At 28.8% G+C, this 15,761-nt stretch overlaps 4 protein-coding genes across 4 annotated transcripts; 2 read left to right on the top strand and 2 right to left on the bottom strand.

Moving 5' to 3' along the window:
• Window positions 1–855: 855 nt before the first annotated feature.
• On the bottom strand, window positions 856–5,381 carry PGO_094270 (CCAAT-box DNA binding protein subunit B; the record flags this gene model as incomplete). The annotated part of the gene is made up of 4 exons (XM_028688014.1): window positions 856–1,095; window positions 1,258–1,310; window positions 1,527–1,602; window positions 1,815–5,381. The coding sequence occupies 4 exons, from the start codon at window positions 5,379–5,381 to the stop codon at window positions 856–858; spliced, it is 3,936 nt and encodes a 1,311-aa protein (XP_028543815.1).
• Window positions 5,382–8,302: 2,921 nt separating this feature from the next.
• Window positions 8,303–9,172, bottom strand: PGO_094260 (leucine-rich repeat protein; the record flags this gene model as incomplete). The annotated part of the gene is made up of 1 exon (XM_028688013.1): window positions 8,303–9,172. The coding sequence occupies one exon, from the start codon at window positions 9,170–9,172 to the stop codon at window positions 8,303–8,305; it is 870 nt and encodes a 289-aa protein (XP_028543814.1).
• Window positions 9,173–11,531: 2,359 nt separating this feature from the next.
• Window positions 11,532–12,440, top strand: PGO_094250 (hypothetical protein; the record flags this gene model as incomplete). The annotated part of the gene is made up of 1 exon (XM_028688012.1): window positions 11,532–12,440. One exon carries the CDS (start codon window positions 11,532–11,534, stop codon window positions 12,438–12,440), a length of 909 nt encoding a protein of 302 aa, XP_028543813.1.
• A 2,253-nt stretch (window positions 12,441–14,693) lies between these two features.
• PGO_094240 (hypothetical protein, conserved) lies at window positions 14,694–15,350 on the top strand (the record flags this gene model as incomplete). The annotated part of the gene is made up of 2 exons (XM_028688011.1): window positions 14,694–15,091; window positions 15,248–15,350. The coding sequence occupies 2 exons, from the start codon at window positions 14,694–14,696 to the stop codon at window positions 15,348–15,350; spliced, it is 501 nt and encodes a 166-aa protein (XP_028543812.1).
• Between the last annotated feature and the right edge of the window lie 411 nt (window positions 15,351–15,761).

Here is a 15,761-nt window from a genome sequence, read left to right as displayed (position 1 = left end):
TTACACATTTTTGAAAAATTTATGAACATGCTTGTCCAACTTTTTCTATGTTCACACCATTGCCAGTATGAATATGCATACATGACATGCTTTATTTTTCTTTTTTTCTTTCGTTCTTTCGTTCTTTCGTTCTTTCGTTCTTTTCTTTCTTTATCAATCCTTTTGTCTCATTCCCCCCAATTAGCAGATACCATCAGAAAGTTGAAACTTTTTGAAAATTGATGGATACATATATCCATATCTTATGTATATACTTATGAATAAAGAGGTGGTATTGGCCTTCGATGGCGACGTTAAAAAGTTGAAATTCAAACGCCTAGAGGACTCAGGACAGTTAATAAAAACGTTTACAAAAAAGTAAATCATACTACGTTGTCTTAAAAAATGAAAAAAAAACATATATATTATATATATATGTTCACGTGAATGGGTGAAACAAGTACATAAACGTAAAACATCTTTTTCCAAAAAAAAAAAAAAAAAAAAAAAAAAAAATAAAAAAATTTTTTCAAAAAAAAAAAAAAAAAAAAAAAAAAAAAAAAAAAAAAAAAATGCATACAAAAGAATTTTCAAAAGAGAAAACAACAAATCGCACTAGTTATTTCATCGCTATGAATTACCTAACATTTATAACTTTTCTAGTTGTGTAATTTCACGTTATCATTTTTTTTTAAATCAACTAATAAATACATCAACATCATTAACAAACAAAATTAAAAAAATAAAATAGCGAAAAAAAAAAAAAAAAAAAAAAAAACAAATATAAAGTGTGCACTTATATCTCTACACATCAATATAAATATATTTATAAAAAATTTAAAATCTCTTGGCACAATTATTTTTTGTATGGGAATTTTAGTACAAATGATTTATATTGTTTTCAAAGATTTCATTTGTGTTCCTATATACATTCATCATATTATTGCTATCCTTCGAATGAATTGTATTGTCTCCTCCATTGTTGATAATTGTATTATTATTCAAGTTAACTTCAGTTGTGTTTTTATTCATTGTCGTATTTGCCTTAAGAGGAAGTTTAGAATTTTCATGTTTCTTTTCTTGACAATTATTGGAGTTATTGTTCATTCCTTTGAGCTGCAAAAATGAAAATTTTTTTTTTTTTTTTTCAAAATTTTATGTCAAATACGCATTCGTTTCTTTTTTCTCGTCTCAAATGTGTACTTTCTTCATTTTTCTCCTCACTTTTTTTCTTTTTTTTTTTTTTTTTTTCATATTTTAAGTTCATTTTATCCTCACTTGTTTCCACTTGGTCAGGTATTCATATAGGGGTTCCACATAATCGTTAAATCCTAAGATGTGTGAAGAGAATAAAGGTGATAATAAAGAACAATATTCAAAAATTATAAAAAGGAGTGTTTCTATAAATGCTTGTTGTTCTATAGATTGAACTTCAGAATTATGTAATCACAGATATATACGGTTGATAATATGTGAATGCAATTTAAAACAAAGTAAGCCTTAGTAAAAAAAACTATGCTAAAATTTTGTCTACAATATAGATATACCTAATTTTTCCATGGAAAATAAGATATCCTCGCCACTGATAGTTTTTCTTCTTTCTCTAAGGCATCTGTCGCTAGCCTACTCATGAAAAAAAAAAAAAATTCTTTATGTGTATTGTACATATGGGATCAATAGGTTTATCTCCTTGCCACTATCATGACTTTTACCACCGCCATCGTATATTGGTATAGCTATGGCAAATTTTTTTTTTTTTTATTATATTATTTTTTTTTCCTTCGCTAAATGCTTTCGTGCCATACCACCTTGCCCGTTTGCTGATTTTCACTTACTTCGCTAGTCAGGAATTGAATAAATTCAGTAACACATTCTCGTATTATATCTTTACTTTCCTTAGCCACTTTAGCAGATGCTGGTAAAATTCTTTTCATAATTCTACTTATGTTAGCTATTGGTAATAATGTCTCGCAGTCTGGCTTATTTTTTTTCTTATCACCTAGATCTAAATGACTTGAATTTTTTTTTTCAGCGTTATCATCACTCGAATTTTTGCAATCATCCGACATGTTATTATTTTCATTTTCCACATCTATATATTCTTCAAAATTATCTTTCACACTTTTATTTAACAACTGAATGTGTTCTGAAATATCATTTGTATTATCATCAATTTTGATGTCATTAATGTTATGGCTTCTAGGCATTTTACAAGGAGGATCTATATCATCACCACTGGTAATTCCATAACTATGATTATATGCACTCTTATTATAAACGTCTACATGAGCTCCTTGTTCTAGTATATTAGAATCCCCAATAGGGTTATACTTCATAAAAATATTTTCATTATCATAAGTAGAGTAACTGATAACATTGTTCTTGTTTGCTGAAGTGAAACTCCCATGGTTCTCCTTAGAATAGTTTACAAAATGTTCATTTGATAAATTTTTATATCCCTGTTGGAGATTAATATTTTTTTCTACACTTGTATGAATTTTTTCGAAATGTGTTTTATTCCCTTTTTCCGTAGCACATAATTGCTTGTTCGTATGCTCGTTAGGGTTTTTATTCATATCCTCGTTAAGGTTTTTATTCATATCCTCGTTAAGGTTTTTATTCATATCCTCGTTAAGGTTTTTATTCACATGCTCGTTGATGTTCTTATTCACATGCTCGTTAAGGTTCTTATTCACATGCTCGTTAAGGTTCTTATTCACGTAACTATCTACGTTTTCATACATGGGTTGTGATCCTGTGTTTAACTTTCTTTCTTTGATCATTTCATCATTTGTAAAATTGTTTCTCCGTCTTTTATTGTTATTAGTAATACTGTTATATGTGTAATTCATTTCAACATTGAAGGATTCAACTTTAGGTTCATCCATTGGTTTTTTTGTTTCACTGCCATCTTCAGTTAATGGGTATTCATTTGCATTGTCACTTATCGTACTATTTATCGTTTCATCTATATTGTTACTTATTTTCATGCAAGGATGTGAACTGTTCATATTATCATTCCCATTTGAACTACACTCATTTGTTACTCTCAAATATTTTGAACCAGCATTATTATTCATATATTCGCTACTTTCCGATGAAATTCCTTTTTGTTCTTGCTTAAAGAAATAGTCTCTATTGACAATACGAGTACCAAGGATATAACCATCACTAGACCCATTGACATCACTTTTACTGCTTTCCTTCGTGGGGTTATCCATAGTAGTAACATTCGAGTTCTGTTCCATTGATTGTTCTGCATCATGAATTGAGGATTTCATCTGAGTCACGTTCAAATCATTTTCTACATTTACAGGAATTATCGTGCTCTTTTCATTATAAAATATCTCCTTATCAAAATTTTCAATAGAATTTTCAATAGAATTTTCAATAGAATTTTTATTAGAATTTTCATTAGAATTTTCATTAGAATTTTCATTATGATGCACAATTGTGTTCATCATGATATAATCTTCAGTCTTCTTCTCATGATCGTTTTTATTATTTACTCCCTTTTCGTTTATGCAATTTTTTAAAATATTCTCATAAGAAACTTTGGATTCATTAATTAATTCCTCTTTGTCCTTTTCGCCTCCCTGTTCAGCCCATATATTATAGCTATTTTTGACATCCTTGTATAATTTTGTAGAATTGTTAACCCGTTCCACTAAATTGTCTGCATATCCGTTATTATTACTAACTCCATGTGAATCATCAATACTGCTAGGATGGTTACTATTTCTGTTATCACTGTTGTCATTGATATTTCCATTCTTCTCATTCGTTCTGCTACTATTCTCATCGTTTTGTTCATCACATGAAATTCCCTCTTCTTTCGTCTTATCACTTTTCACAATGTCATTTTCATTAGTTATGACAGAAATATTTGTGTCTATTTTAGTTTTTAGATCATCTGCGTCCATATTTCTATTGCTGTTTTCATAACTATTTAATGTGATAACTATATTACCATTACTATGGTTTTTGTGGAATTCATTATCGTCTGTGTAATTATCATAAGAATGTTTATCTCGTGGGTTGGAACTACTTTCTGTTTTTCCATTTTTTTTAACTTCTCTCGTTTCAAAATCTGAATAATTCTTTTTTCCATCTTCGTCACACTTAGGCGAGGAAATAATATTTGAAATTTCCTGTTCAGATTTATCTGAACTCTTTTGGGATAAGTAATTTTCACAGTGACTATGATCAGCTTCTTCATAATCCATGGTGTATTTTGAGGAAACGGAAACAATGCATGAATGTGCTTCGTCGTAGTATCCGTCCTCATTCTCGTTTCTGTTCTCGTCCTCGTTTCTGTTCTCGTCCTCGTTTCTGTTCTCGTCCTCGTTTCTGTTCTCGTTCTCGTTTCCGTCCCCCTTATGGTTATCGTTTTCGATCCCGTTATTGTTTTCATCCCTGTTATCATTCTCATTTCTGTTCTCGTTTCTGTTCTCGTTTTCGCCCCCTTTATCGGATTTCCTCTCCGAAGGGACCCACTGGACCTTCTCATAGAAAGGCCTCTGGTATCGCATTTCTATATCTTGTTCATCGTAAAAATTTCTATCCGATTCTACTGCATTAAAATCCATGTTGACTCCCCTATCTATCGAGTCCTTGTTGTCATTCCTTTCTTTTTTATGAAAATAGGTATACTCCTTTTCGTTTTCTTCTACTTTTTTATATTGAACATTATTACTATCATTTGGGTATGACATTTTTTCATCAAAAAACTTATCATGTGGCGTGCTCAAGTTGGCACATCTCCCATCGCCCTTTTCCACATAAGACATTTTGAAAATATGGCTTGAACTTGTTTCATTATTCTCTCCATCGATTTCACTGATTTCGCAATTCTTGATACTACCTCTGTTGTCATTCTCACGCTTATCTATATTTTTGGAAATGTTCTCTTTGCATATATCGTCATGGTTTATTAGGATTCCACCATGGTCCAACGTGTCTATTCTATTCAAAGTTTCGCCTTGATAATTGTCCACCAGTTCATCACTTTTTATTACAATCAAATTGGCATCTTCTAAATTATTCTCAGAAGATGTATTTTTCTCATAATTAATATGCTTACTTCTCATGATTTTTGAAATAGATTGTATTTCCTGGTCATTCAAAATTTCTTTAACGCATCCAAATTCGTATTCGTCATTCAGGTTGTTTTCACTTTCTATTGTTGATATCTGCTTATTGTTAAAGCTGTTATCTATATCAAATATTTTATTCTCTATATTTTCGGAATGACAGATTATATTTGTTTCTATTTCATTTGTCTGACCGTGCAAAATTCTATTCATATTTGAATCATCCTTTTCATCTTTCTGATCTGTTTTACTTACCATATCTTTATTATCAACATTTTGAGACTTGAGGTAAATTTCTTCATTCTTCATCTTTCCTTTTTCAAAATCTTATGTTCTCATGCATGAGAAATATGAATAATGTTCGTATTATATCAGTAAAGATATTTGCTTATGCGGGGGTGCTGCCAAAGATTATGATCCCTCCAATCCTACTGGTTGGACGGGCGTTGCAAATGCAAAAAAAAAAAAAAAAAAAATCACAAGTTCACAATGTTTATAACACCGTGTGTTCGCATAAAATGGGTCAAAAAGAAAAAACTTTTAGGGAATGTTATGTGGAAGGCAAATAAGAACGGAAGGAGTAATGACATTACAAGCGCATGCATATGTGCATACAGGTATACATAGGCACATGCATATATACATACACACTTGCAGATATACATACACACTTGTATATATACATACACACTTGCAGATATACATACACACTTGCAGATATACATACACACTTGCAGATATACATACACACATGCATATATACATACACACACGCATATATACATAAATACATGCACGCACACAACATACATATATACGCACTTGTAAAAACAACATACACATGTTAGGCCTGGTAAATATATTGCAAATACGGCAAACGTATATGCAAGGGGTAAAGTGTGTGTGCCTTATGACAAACGAGGTTTATGCAATATCTTGTGTACACAAGCTTCACAACGCTTACAAAAAAATAGTCATGAAAAGGAGGAAAAAAAATTAACAAAAACAAAGGTGTGAAAATGTTCCTACATTGTTGCCATGGTATATTTCTTAGAGAAAGTTATTCGTGTCGATGGATATATATATATATAAAAAAAAAATCTATCTGTCGAATGTAGTTGTTTTTGAATATTTATTCTTCCCCATATTTCTCACAAATTTTTTTTTTTTTTTGTTTGCCATATTCTGTGGCCACTTTTATGGTCTACTGGTTCACATAAATTTTTTTTTGTGTAGGGGAACTAATTTATATCTTATTTTTTCGTTATTTTTTACTGTGTTTGATTTCGATTTAGTTTCAATATCAAAACGCTATTTAATTATCTATTTTTTTTTTTTTTTTTTTTTTTTTTTTTCACCTGTGTTTTTTATCTCTTCCATGTTTTTATTCCATGTGCCTTCAACTTTTCTCGCTATTTTAGCTTCACTCGTTTTGACTTTTCCTTTTTTCCCCTTTTTTTTATTCACCTTTTTCTTATTCTTTTTCGAATACAAATGCCTTGTAACATGAAAAAAACAAATAATTTCTTCATCACAAAATTTTTTTTCACACAAATGTTCCTTTTTTTTTTTTTTTTTCTTTTTTTTTTCTTTTATTTTCCAATCATAAATAAAACACGACAGAGAATAAAAATTAATTGGGGAAGAGAGGGGAACAAAAAATATAATTACACACGTACGTGAATGTATATATATTTGTATGTGTTGCCAGATACATGTTCGAGTATATGAGTAACAAAATGTAAGAGTAAGGGCACATAAATGTATTCAAATACATATAAATATACGTATGTAAGAACGAAATTTTAAATTATATATGTGTTCGCTTTTTTTTTTCTTCTTTTTTTCTTTTTTTTTTTCCTTCATAATATCTACATTTCAAGTTTACAGGGAGTGTGTATATAAATATATATACGAATAAATATCACACTATAATATGTGAATATGTAAATTTGCATAAATATGCATATATATTTTTTTACAACAAAAATAAAGCGATTTTCTTTTCTTTCTTTTCATCATAACTTTTTTATTTTACTTTATTTCATTTTATTTATTTTTTTTTTTTTTTGGGACACATAATATAGAGATATACTTTTATAAATGAAATGCTCAACCAGCATAATGTTGTAAAAAGTACCATGAACACATATTTAACGCTTTTTTTTTTCTTTTTTTTTTTTTTTTTCTTGTCCTTATTTATCCTTCCGTTGTATTTCTCTCGTGTAAAAATTAAGGCAGAATTAAGGAAGAATGTGTTTAAACAGGAATCCATTTATGCTTGTGAAAACTTGCTTAATGTTTGTGTTAGTTCGTTCAACTCATATATATGATGTTGAACTTTCAAATGTCTCAAATGCAAAAAATTCATAACCCTCCAACGTGATAGTGAAAACAACTGGGAATAGTTTTAAGGAATGCATTTTTTTTTTTTTTTTTTTTAATCCCTTGCGAAAATTTTTTTTCAGTTTTTGTAGAACTCAACACACGTTTTACGAACAAGTAGGTAGACACTACCCTTAAAAAAGGGAAGAAAAAAATAAAACCAAGTAAAAATATATATATATGTATATATACGTATATATAAATGTGTGTACATTTTTATGTACTTCGCGCCTTAACATGCTTTCCACTACGTTGTGATGCATTTAGTTCAACCCGTACACGAATTGTTTATAAAAAAAAGGAGGGAAAAAATACATTCGCGTGGTTTACTCGGTCTCTATATAGAAGGAAGAAGTTTCCCATACTCTTTTCATTCACGTTAAAAGTCTGCACGAAAAGAAAACGCATATTTATATATATATATATATATATATACACTTACATACGGACGCACACATATACTCAAACCCATCGCTAACACTTTTAAAGGTATTATCCTTGTCTAAGTTATTTTACCACTTCAGTTCAATGTAGATAAAATGAAGAACTGAAAAAAAATAAAATAAATAACCGTCTTTCATCGCAGTAACTTCTTCATTAGACTCTAATTTTTTTAATTTCCCTGTGGTTTTCCCTCATCGGACTTGGTGAGTTTATATATATGTTCTGTTTATCCACGCGATGCATGATTAAGGAAACATTGACATTAATGTGTATGCAACAGTTACAGTAATCATTTACATGATAAAAAAAAAAAAAAAAAAAAAAAGAAAAGAAAGAAAGAAAGAAAGAAAAAAAAAAAAAAATCGAACCCAATTTCATCATTCGACAACACCCTCACTTCGTTACGCCTTGTTGTCTATAAGTTTTCCATTAAACATTTTCAACTTAATATCCTTCGTATTCTTTATAAGAATTTGCATAACCTCCTCATATGAAATATCCTTAAAATATAAATAATTTTGCATATCCAAATATTGTAACCCCTTGAAACTATTTAAATTAGCCAGCTGACTAATAGGTAATGTAGTATTGTTGTTAATTTTTAAATAATTTATATTTGGCGTAATTTCAAAGAATTCTAAATTTTTAATAGGATTAGATGACAAATCTAACGATTCCAAATCATTTAACTTGTTTTTAAAGTCTAAATTGCTGATATTATTATTAGATAGATTTAATTTTTTCACAGTATTAGAAAAGTAAATATTCATTTTTTCTATATTATTATAAGATAAATCCAATTCAATGATATTTGTCATTTTTATGTCTTCTACATTTTTAATTAAGTTGTGAGACAGATTTAAATATACACAGTTTTTCAAGCAAAGACTTGCTATTTTTTTTAAATTTTTAATTAAATTATAGGATATGTCTAAAAAAACCACATTATTTAACTCATATAACATGTCTATATCTTCGATTTTATTATGAGACATATTTATGTATTTCAAGTGTATATATTTTTCTATTTCTTTTGGAATATGATCCAAATTTTTATTTTTACAAATTAGGTTGCTAAATGCATATCCATCTCCCTTCAACGTTTTTTCCAGCTGTGTAAGCCCATCCTTAATGTGAAAAAGAGCATCTTCATTACTTATCCTAGTTTCAGCATTATCCATGGAATTCCCTTTCTCTTCAGCGTTATCCTCTCCATATGTAACATTGTTGATTCCATTTTTTGATCCATATCCTATGTCATTTTTTTTCATTTCCAGCACATTTTCGCTATTCTTTCTTTCATCATTCTCATTACCACCTTTACCATTCACTTTTGCCATATTTTCAATATTGTTATTTTTATTTTTGATGCTCATTTTTTTTTTTTTTTTTTCTTCCCTCAAACATAAATGTAATTTTAAGAGAATGAAAAATGTTTTAAGTGCTTCTCATGAAGGAATTACCATTTTTTAATTTCATGTTTTTTTTGTCTCAAATGCTAGCCTTTTATTTTATTTTTTAATCACTGTATTATTACTGTTTTACAGAGAAAAAATAACTTCAAAAAAAAAAATAAAAATAAAGCAAATAAATAAGATAAAAAGTGAGAACTTCTAAAAAGAGCCAAAAAAAAAAAAAAAAAAAAAAAAATAGAACTAAATAGTGCAAAGTAATTTTCCCTAATTTTTTACAAATAACAATTATATAGAATCCCTGAAACAACTGGAAATCGAAATGTATAAATTAACTCCCCTTTGAACTGAATATATTCCAATATACGTGCATAGACTAGGTAATATTTCGTGTGTCTACATATACAAGTTGGATATTTATGTGCTCATATTTCACATGATTAATGTAAACATGAGCATACATATGTAGATGTTGATGTGGATCTGTTCATAATAGACATCATTTTTAATTCGTTTTAGTCACACTGCCGTGTTCTAATACAATCCTGAACACATAAATGCACATATGAACAGATGAAAATATCCACAAGGGGTATTATATACCCATTTCCCCCTATGAATCATCGCATTAACTTATTATATTGTTTTACAAAGGTTTTTTCTTTTTATTTCCTACAAATAATAAGTTGAACATTTTTCACTAATAAACCTTACTCAGAATTTCAAAGACGTGCACGTCTAGCATTCAAACAAGATGACTGTATGTATGCCTTTTTTTTTTTTTTTTTTAAACTTCAAAGTAATTCAAGGATATAATTTTGTTCCCAAATTTTGTTAACTCCATTGGCAAAATATACACAAATGATATTGTACCTATTTTAACGAATATGCGATTTTTTTTCATTTTTTGTTCCTCTGTATTCTTTTTTTTTTTAATTTTTCCAAATTTGCAAAGATTCCCAGATATCACATAAGAGAATGTGTACAAACATATGTATGAACGAAAATAAGTACATATATTTGCATACTTTTACAACCATTATCAAACAAACTATATTCAATATAATATAGTGAATTTTTCTCCCAGTAAAGCTGTAAAAACTGAAGAACACTATTCTATGAATTTACTGTCTAATTTTAAAAAAAGTTATAGTAATTTCGTCCCCCAACCCGAGTATAATTATTACATTAAAAAATGTATATGAACTTATTCCCCCTTGTCAATTTTTTTTTTTTTTTTTTTTTTTTTTTTTTTCTTTCTTTTTTCATTCTTGTTCTGTTATAATATGTTTTTTCTTTTCTCTTTCTATGTAGAAATAAATACATGCATACATATTCGCCCTTCAGCATGTAAGCATATATATGTACCTTTTCAAAAAAGGCTTAAATTTTATCCTCTTTTAACTTAAAAAATTAGGCATTTTGTTTTGCTTTTTTGCGTGGGCTTACAATAGGGTGCACTTTTTTTCAGTTTAAAAAAAAATAAAATAAAATAAAAAAGGGAAAACTTTTAAAAGTGTTAGTATATTTTCCTTAAAAAAAAAAAATTTTCCATTTTACGCAAAAAGGCTTATATGTCTGTACAGTTTGGCACAAGTATATGTATATATATATATATATATATACATAAAATATGCATACTTTCCACTTGTGGGTAGGAAATTTGTATTTCCTTTGTGTCTAGCTTGATTTTATTTTTTCTTGGTTTTATATATGTACTTGTCCACACTTTGTTCTTTTTGCATGTCCAACTGAAGCCTAAAGCATAGTGAACATGCGTCCAATTATATAATGTAGCTCTTTACTCATATGCAACCTAAAAAAAAAAGAAAAATATATATATATAAACTTGACAAATTGAATAATTACAGCAATGCACCCACGGTTCGTTTCTAAACTGAATGTACACACATTTGCATAGACATAAATTTAGTAAAATCTTCACCAGACCTAGAAAATTATCACTCTATCCATTTTGTTTATTCTATTTCTTTGTCTCTCTGTCTTTACATATATATATATATGCATATATGCTCGTCTGATGTGTGTATAACTTTCCTTTCCTTTTTTATCCTCTTATTTTACTCCCTGAAAAATATTTTACGAAATTGCAACTTTTCATTTCTCAAGAATGGAAAACATGACAATACACAGATATGTTGAAGAATATGTAACATTTAACTACCTTAGAAAGGTATTTATCCTTATTTGCAAAAAAATGAACAATATAATTAAAATAAGTGCCCTTTGCATGCAAACCTTTTTATATCGCCTCAAGAATTTTCCATTCATACAAGGAGCATGTTCTTACCTTATATATAGTATTCTCATTATCTCGTTTGTATTATTATTGTTTATAAAATGTAGGAATATAAGTAAACGTAACAGAAAAGAAAATGAACCCACAAATGCTGCAAAAAAGCAAGTGTATATAAATCACATAGGGGAAAAAAGAAGCACACGCAGGGGAAGAAAACCAAGAAAGGAACGAAATACAAGTATGGGAAGGAGTGCCAATAAGGGTAAAAGGACAAATACGAGTATGAGAAGAGGCAGGGGTAGAAGCACAAGTAGGAGTGGAAGCGTAGATAGGAATGGAAGTATAGATAGGAATGGAAGCACAGGGAGGAATGGAAGCACAGGGAGGAATGGAAGCATAGGGAGGAATGCGAGCATGTGTAGGGGCGGAAACATAAGTATGAATGGAAGCACAAATGGGAGACGAAGTACACCTAGAGGTCGAAGCGCTGGTAGGGGACGAAGCATAAGCAAAGGAAAAAAACGAACCTTAAATGAAATCCCCAAAACTTCGAGCGTAATATATAGTACAGAATTTGAACAAATGCAAAGTGTAGCGGGAAGGATAAGAAATTCAAGATCTAAAACAATCAATCAAAACGATAATGCAAAAAGAGGTAATGCACAAAATGGTAATGGACAAAATGGTGATATAAAAAATGGAAATGTAAAAAATGGTAATACAAAAAATGGTAATGCAAAAAATAGTAATGAACAAAACTATAATGTAAAAAATGGTAATACAAAAAGTGGTAAAGCAAAAAGTGGAAATGCAAAAAGTGGTAATGTAAAAAGTGGTAATGAACAAAACGGTATTGCAAAAAATTAAATTTCCCATAAAAATATAGTAAACGAAGAAAGTATTTTAGAAAAAAACACAAATAAATAAAATGGAGATCTCCAGCTCTATACGTAATATATCTGAATCTTATGCTGATATACACAATGCACAGTTGGGTTTAAAAGAAAACAGGAAAAAAAAAAAAAAAAAAAAAAAATGATATATTAAATGAAAAAAATAAAAAATAATATTGATCATGGACAACGAAAAAGGAGTGCAGAAACTCATCAATAATTAATACATTTTCCACAGGATGAGAAAAAAAAAAAAAAAAAGTTCGCCTTTAAAATATGTCTACTTTTGTAAAAATATAAAATTTGCTTATACTATTATAGCGGCTATATTTTTTTTTTTTTTTTTTATTTCTCAGCTAGTATTATATGTATTCTGACAAGAAAATGGTAGTCTTCATCTGCTCCTTATGTTTTGTTCGATTTTTTTTTTTTCTTTTCTTTTTATCCTTTTATTTTTTTTTTTTAGTGTGTAACCCCTATTACTATGCATCTTTTAATGCAGCTTAAATCTACAAGGAAAAGTTACTACGTAAAAAAAAAAAAAAAAAAAAAAAAAAAATCTGTGTACAATTATTATGCACTCCTTCCCTCTGATTAATTAAAAAAACAAAAATATTCACATTCCCCCTTTGTCATATTGGTGTTTATCTCCCACAAAGAATTAAACATTCAATAACACTTTTCTACATTTTTCTTCATTTTTTTTTTTTTTTTGCATGTCCTTGTAAATTGCACTCTTCTTAATTTTTCCTACCCCCAAATTTTATTCTACAACTGGTGAAACACAATTCAAGAGCTTGAATGTGTGTTTATTCCCACTCTCTTCTTCACATGTTTTTTTGTCATTACTTTTCATGTCGTATATATACATATGCATATGTATTTATTTTTACAGAGTGCGTTATCTCCCTTAAAGTTATACTTAAAATATAATTGTTCCATTCTAAACACTTCTTTTCTTTTTCCTGCACTCTTCTTCCTTTTTGCGTTTCTTTCACAATCATGCGTTTACCATGGCTTTCCTTTTTCACCTTTGTTTTGGCACTAATTTTCTTGTACTTATTAATCGTCTTTTCTAGTTTTTTTTTATTATTAATAAATTTGTGAAAATTCTTTTTTTTTTTTTTTTTTTTTTTTTTTTGTTTATGTTTCAGTTTCTGACAATACATTTTTACTTTTCACACCGTTCATATATCAACAAAACAACATATGCATATAATTATTAAATAAACGTTTGACTTTTAAACTGATTATTTCCATTCACCTTCCACTCAAGCTTATATGAAAAAAAAAAAAAAAAAAAAAAAAAAAAAAATTAAGGAAAAAAAGAACCTTTTTTATTCTACCTGCTACCTTTCCTGTTCAATAAAAAAAGGTCATTGGTTAGGATAATCTCAAGAATTAAGTTCTTTTTTAGAACGTTTACTTAAAGTATAAAAAAAAATGATAATCTGCAAACCGGTAAGGGGTGTAGGCAATTAACAGTTTTAAATGCTTATGTATAAAAAACTTATTCCTAATTCCCACAAAGTTTCTTTACATATGTGTGATATGTGATGATGAAAACAATTTCCTATGCAGGTGGCAAAGAACCATTTGCGCTACATGTTTTAGAATAACCACACTTTAATAGCTACATGGTCAAAGAAACATCACCACTTACTCAGACCTCTTAACATATCCAAAAAAAAAAAAAAAAAAGTGGGAATAAAAAAACCATCAATTTTTTGTACTGGAAAAAACAACACTGATTAATAAATACATATAAAATGCATATAAGGGAAGAAATATATTACTTCTTTGTGCCTAACTCAAACATATACATACAACAGAAGCACCATGACAAATTGCTAATCCTTGTAAATGTTAGTTTAGTTCCCGTAAAGTAACATTCTATTTTCATTCCCAGATCAAAAATTTGAAAAAAAGAAAATTATACGGAGTTGCGCGTTTGCCTTCACACACGAGGTCAGATAAAAAAAAAAAAAAAGAAGCATAATCAGAAGTAAAACAAGATACAGCCAATTGTAGCACCTAACTTCGCATAGTTTATCATCTATTTTGTGAGTGTAGATGTCACTCTCGAATGGAACATCCCTGATTATTCACACATATAATCACGTACATATGCATACATTTATTTGCATACCCAAATACACAACAAGTATAAATGTGCCGATCCATAACATTTCACATACGAGTCAACTACCCTCTCACCACTTAAAGAATGAAAGAAAAGTTATTAGAGACAGATACATTAGAGGAATATAAAAAAATCCACAAAAAAAAGTACGAGGAAAGATTGATGATTGAAAAGGAAATGTTAGAAAAGCAAAAGACAGAAGAAGAAACTAATGAAAAAATTAAAAAGGAACAAGCTTATAAACAATTACAAATTGAGAAAGATAAGGAATATTCAATTCAATATTACCATGAAATAAATAACCTACAACGTACAAATACAACAAGTGCCGATAGTAATTTACCTATGCTTAACAGCTACACAGAAAGGTTAATAAACACTCCACATTACGCCTACATGCCAGATGTCACATCACATGGTCTCTTGGATAACGGTTCAGGGGAACCCATTTCACAAAGGATACGAAATTTTTTTTCAAGCAGGTATAACTACATGCTTCTGTAAGCGTCATTTACGATCACATTTATTGCAGCAGTTGCTGTTCTATTTTCTAAATCTTCCTATGGCATATCCATTAACACCCAATACGTTTAAACGCACACATTTTTTATATTGCTTTTTTTTTCGATCCATTTCAGGAACCCTAGACAGTACTTGGGACGTAGTAGGGTTCAAATAATTTGTAACATTATTCTTTTCATATTTATCATCACATGTATTGCTATTTTTGCCTTCTTGTGAGTGTCAAAAAAAAAAAAAAAAAAAAAAATGCATGGATATATTCCTTCTGACAACATTTAAAGACCTCTCTGTTTTTTTATATATATACATGTAAATATATATTTTTTTTTTTTTTTTTCAACGTGTTTAGTTCTTTGCCAATATTTTGTTTTTTTATATTATATCACTTAATGATTTCGTAATATATTCCTCCGCGCTTATTTTGTATTTTATTTTATTATTTTATTTTTTTTTTTGTGTGTGTCCTTGATAACACTAAACATGATTACGTGTGTACCAATATTAAATCACGCACAATGAAAAAAGAAAAAATTTTTAAATGTTCATAATAAGAAGAAAAGAAAAAGAACTGTACATACACACTTTGGGTAAATCCACTAAGTTTTTTTTTTTTTTTTATCATTTTCAAAT

Source organism: Plasmodium gonderi, assembly GCF_002157705.1.
Source record: "Plasmodium gonderi DNA, contig: Chr09, whole genome shotgun sequence".
NCBI classification, from domain to species: domain Eukaryota; phylum Apicomplexa; class Aconoidasida; order Haemosporida; family Plasmodiidae; genus Plasmodium; species Plasmodium gonderi.
This window is presented reverse-complemented; position numbering and strand designations above follow the sequence as displayed.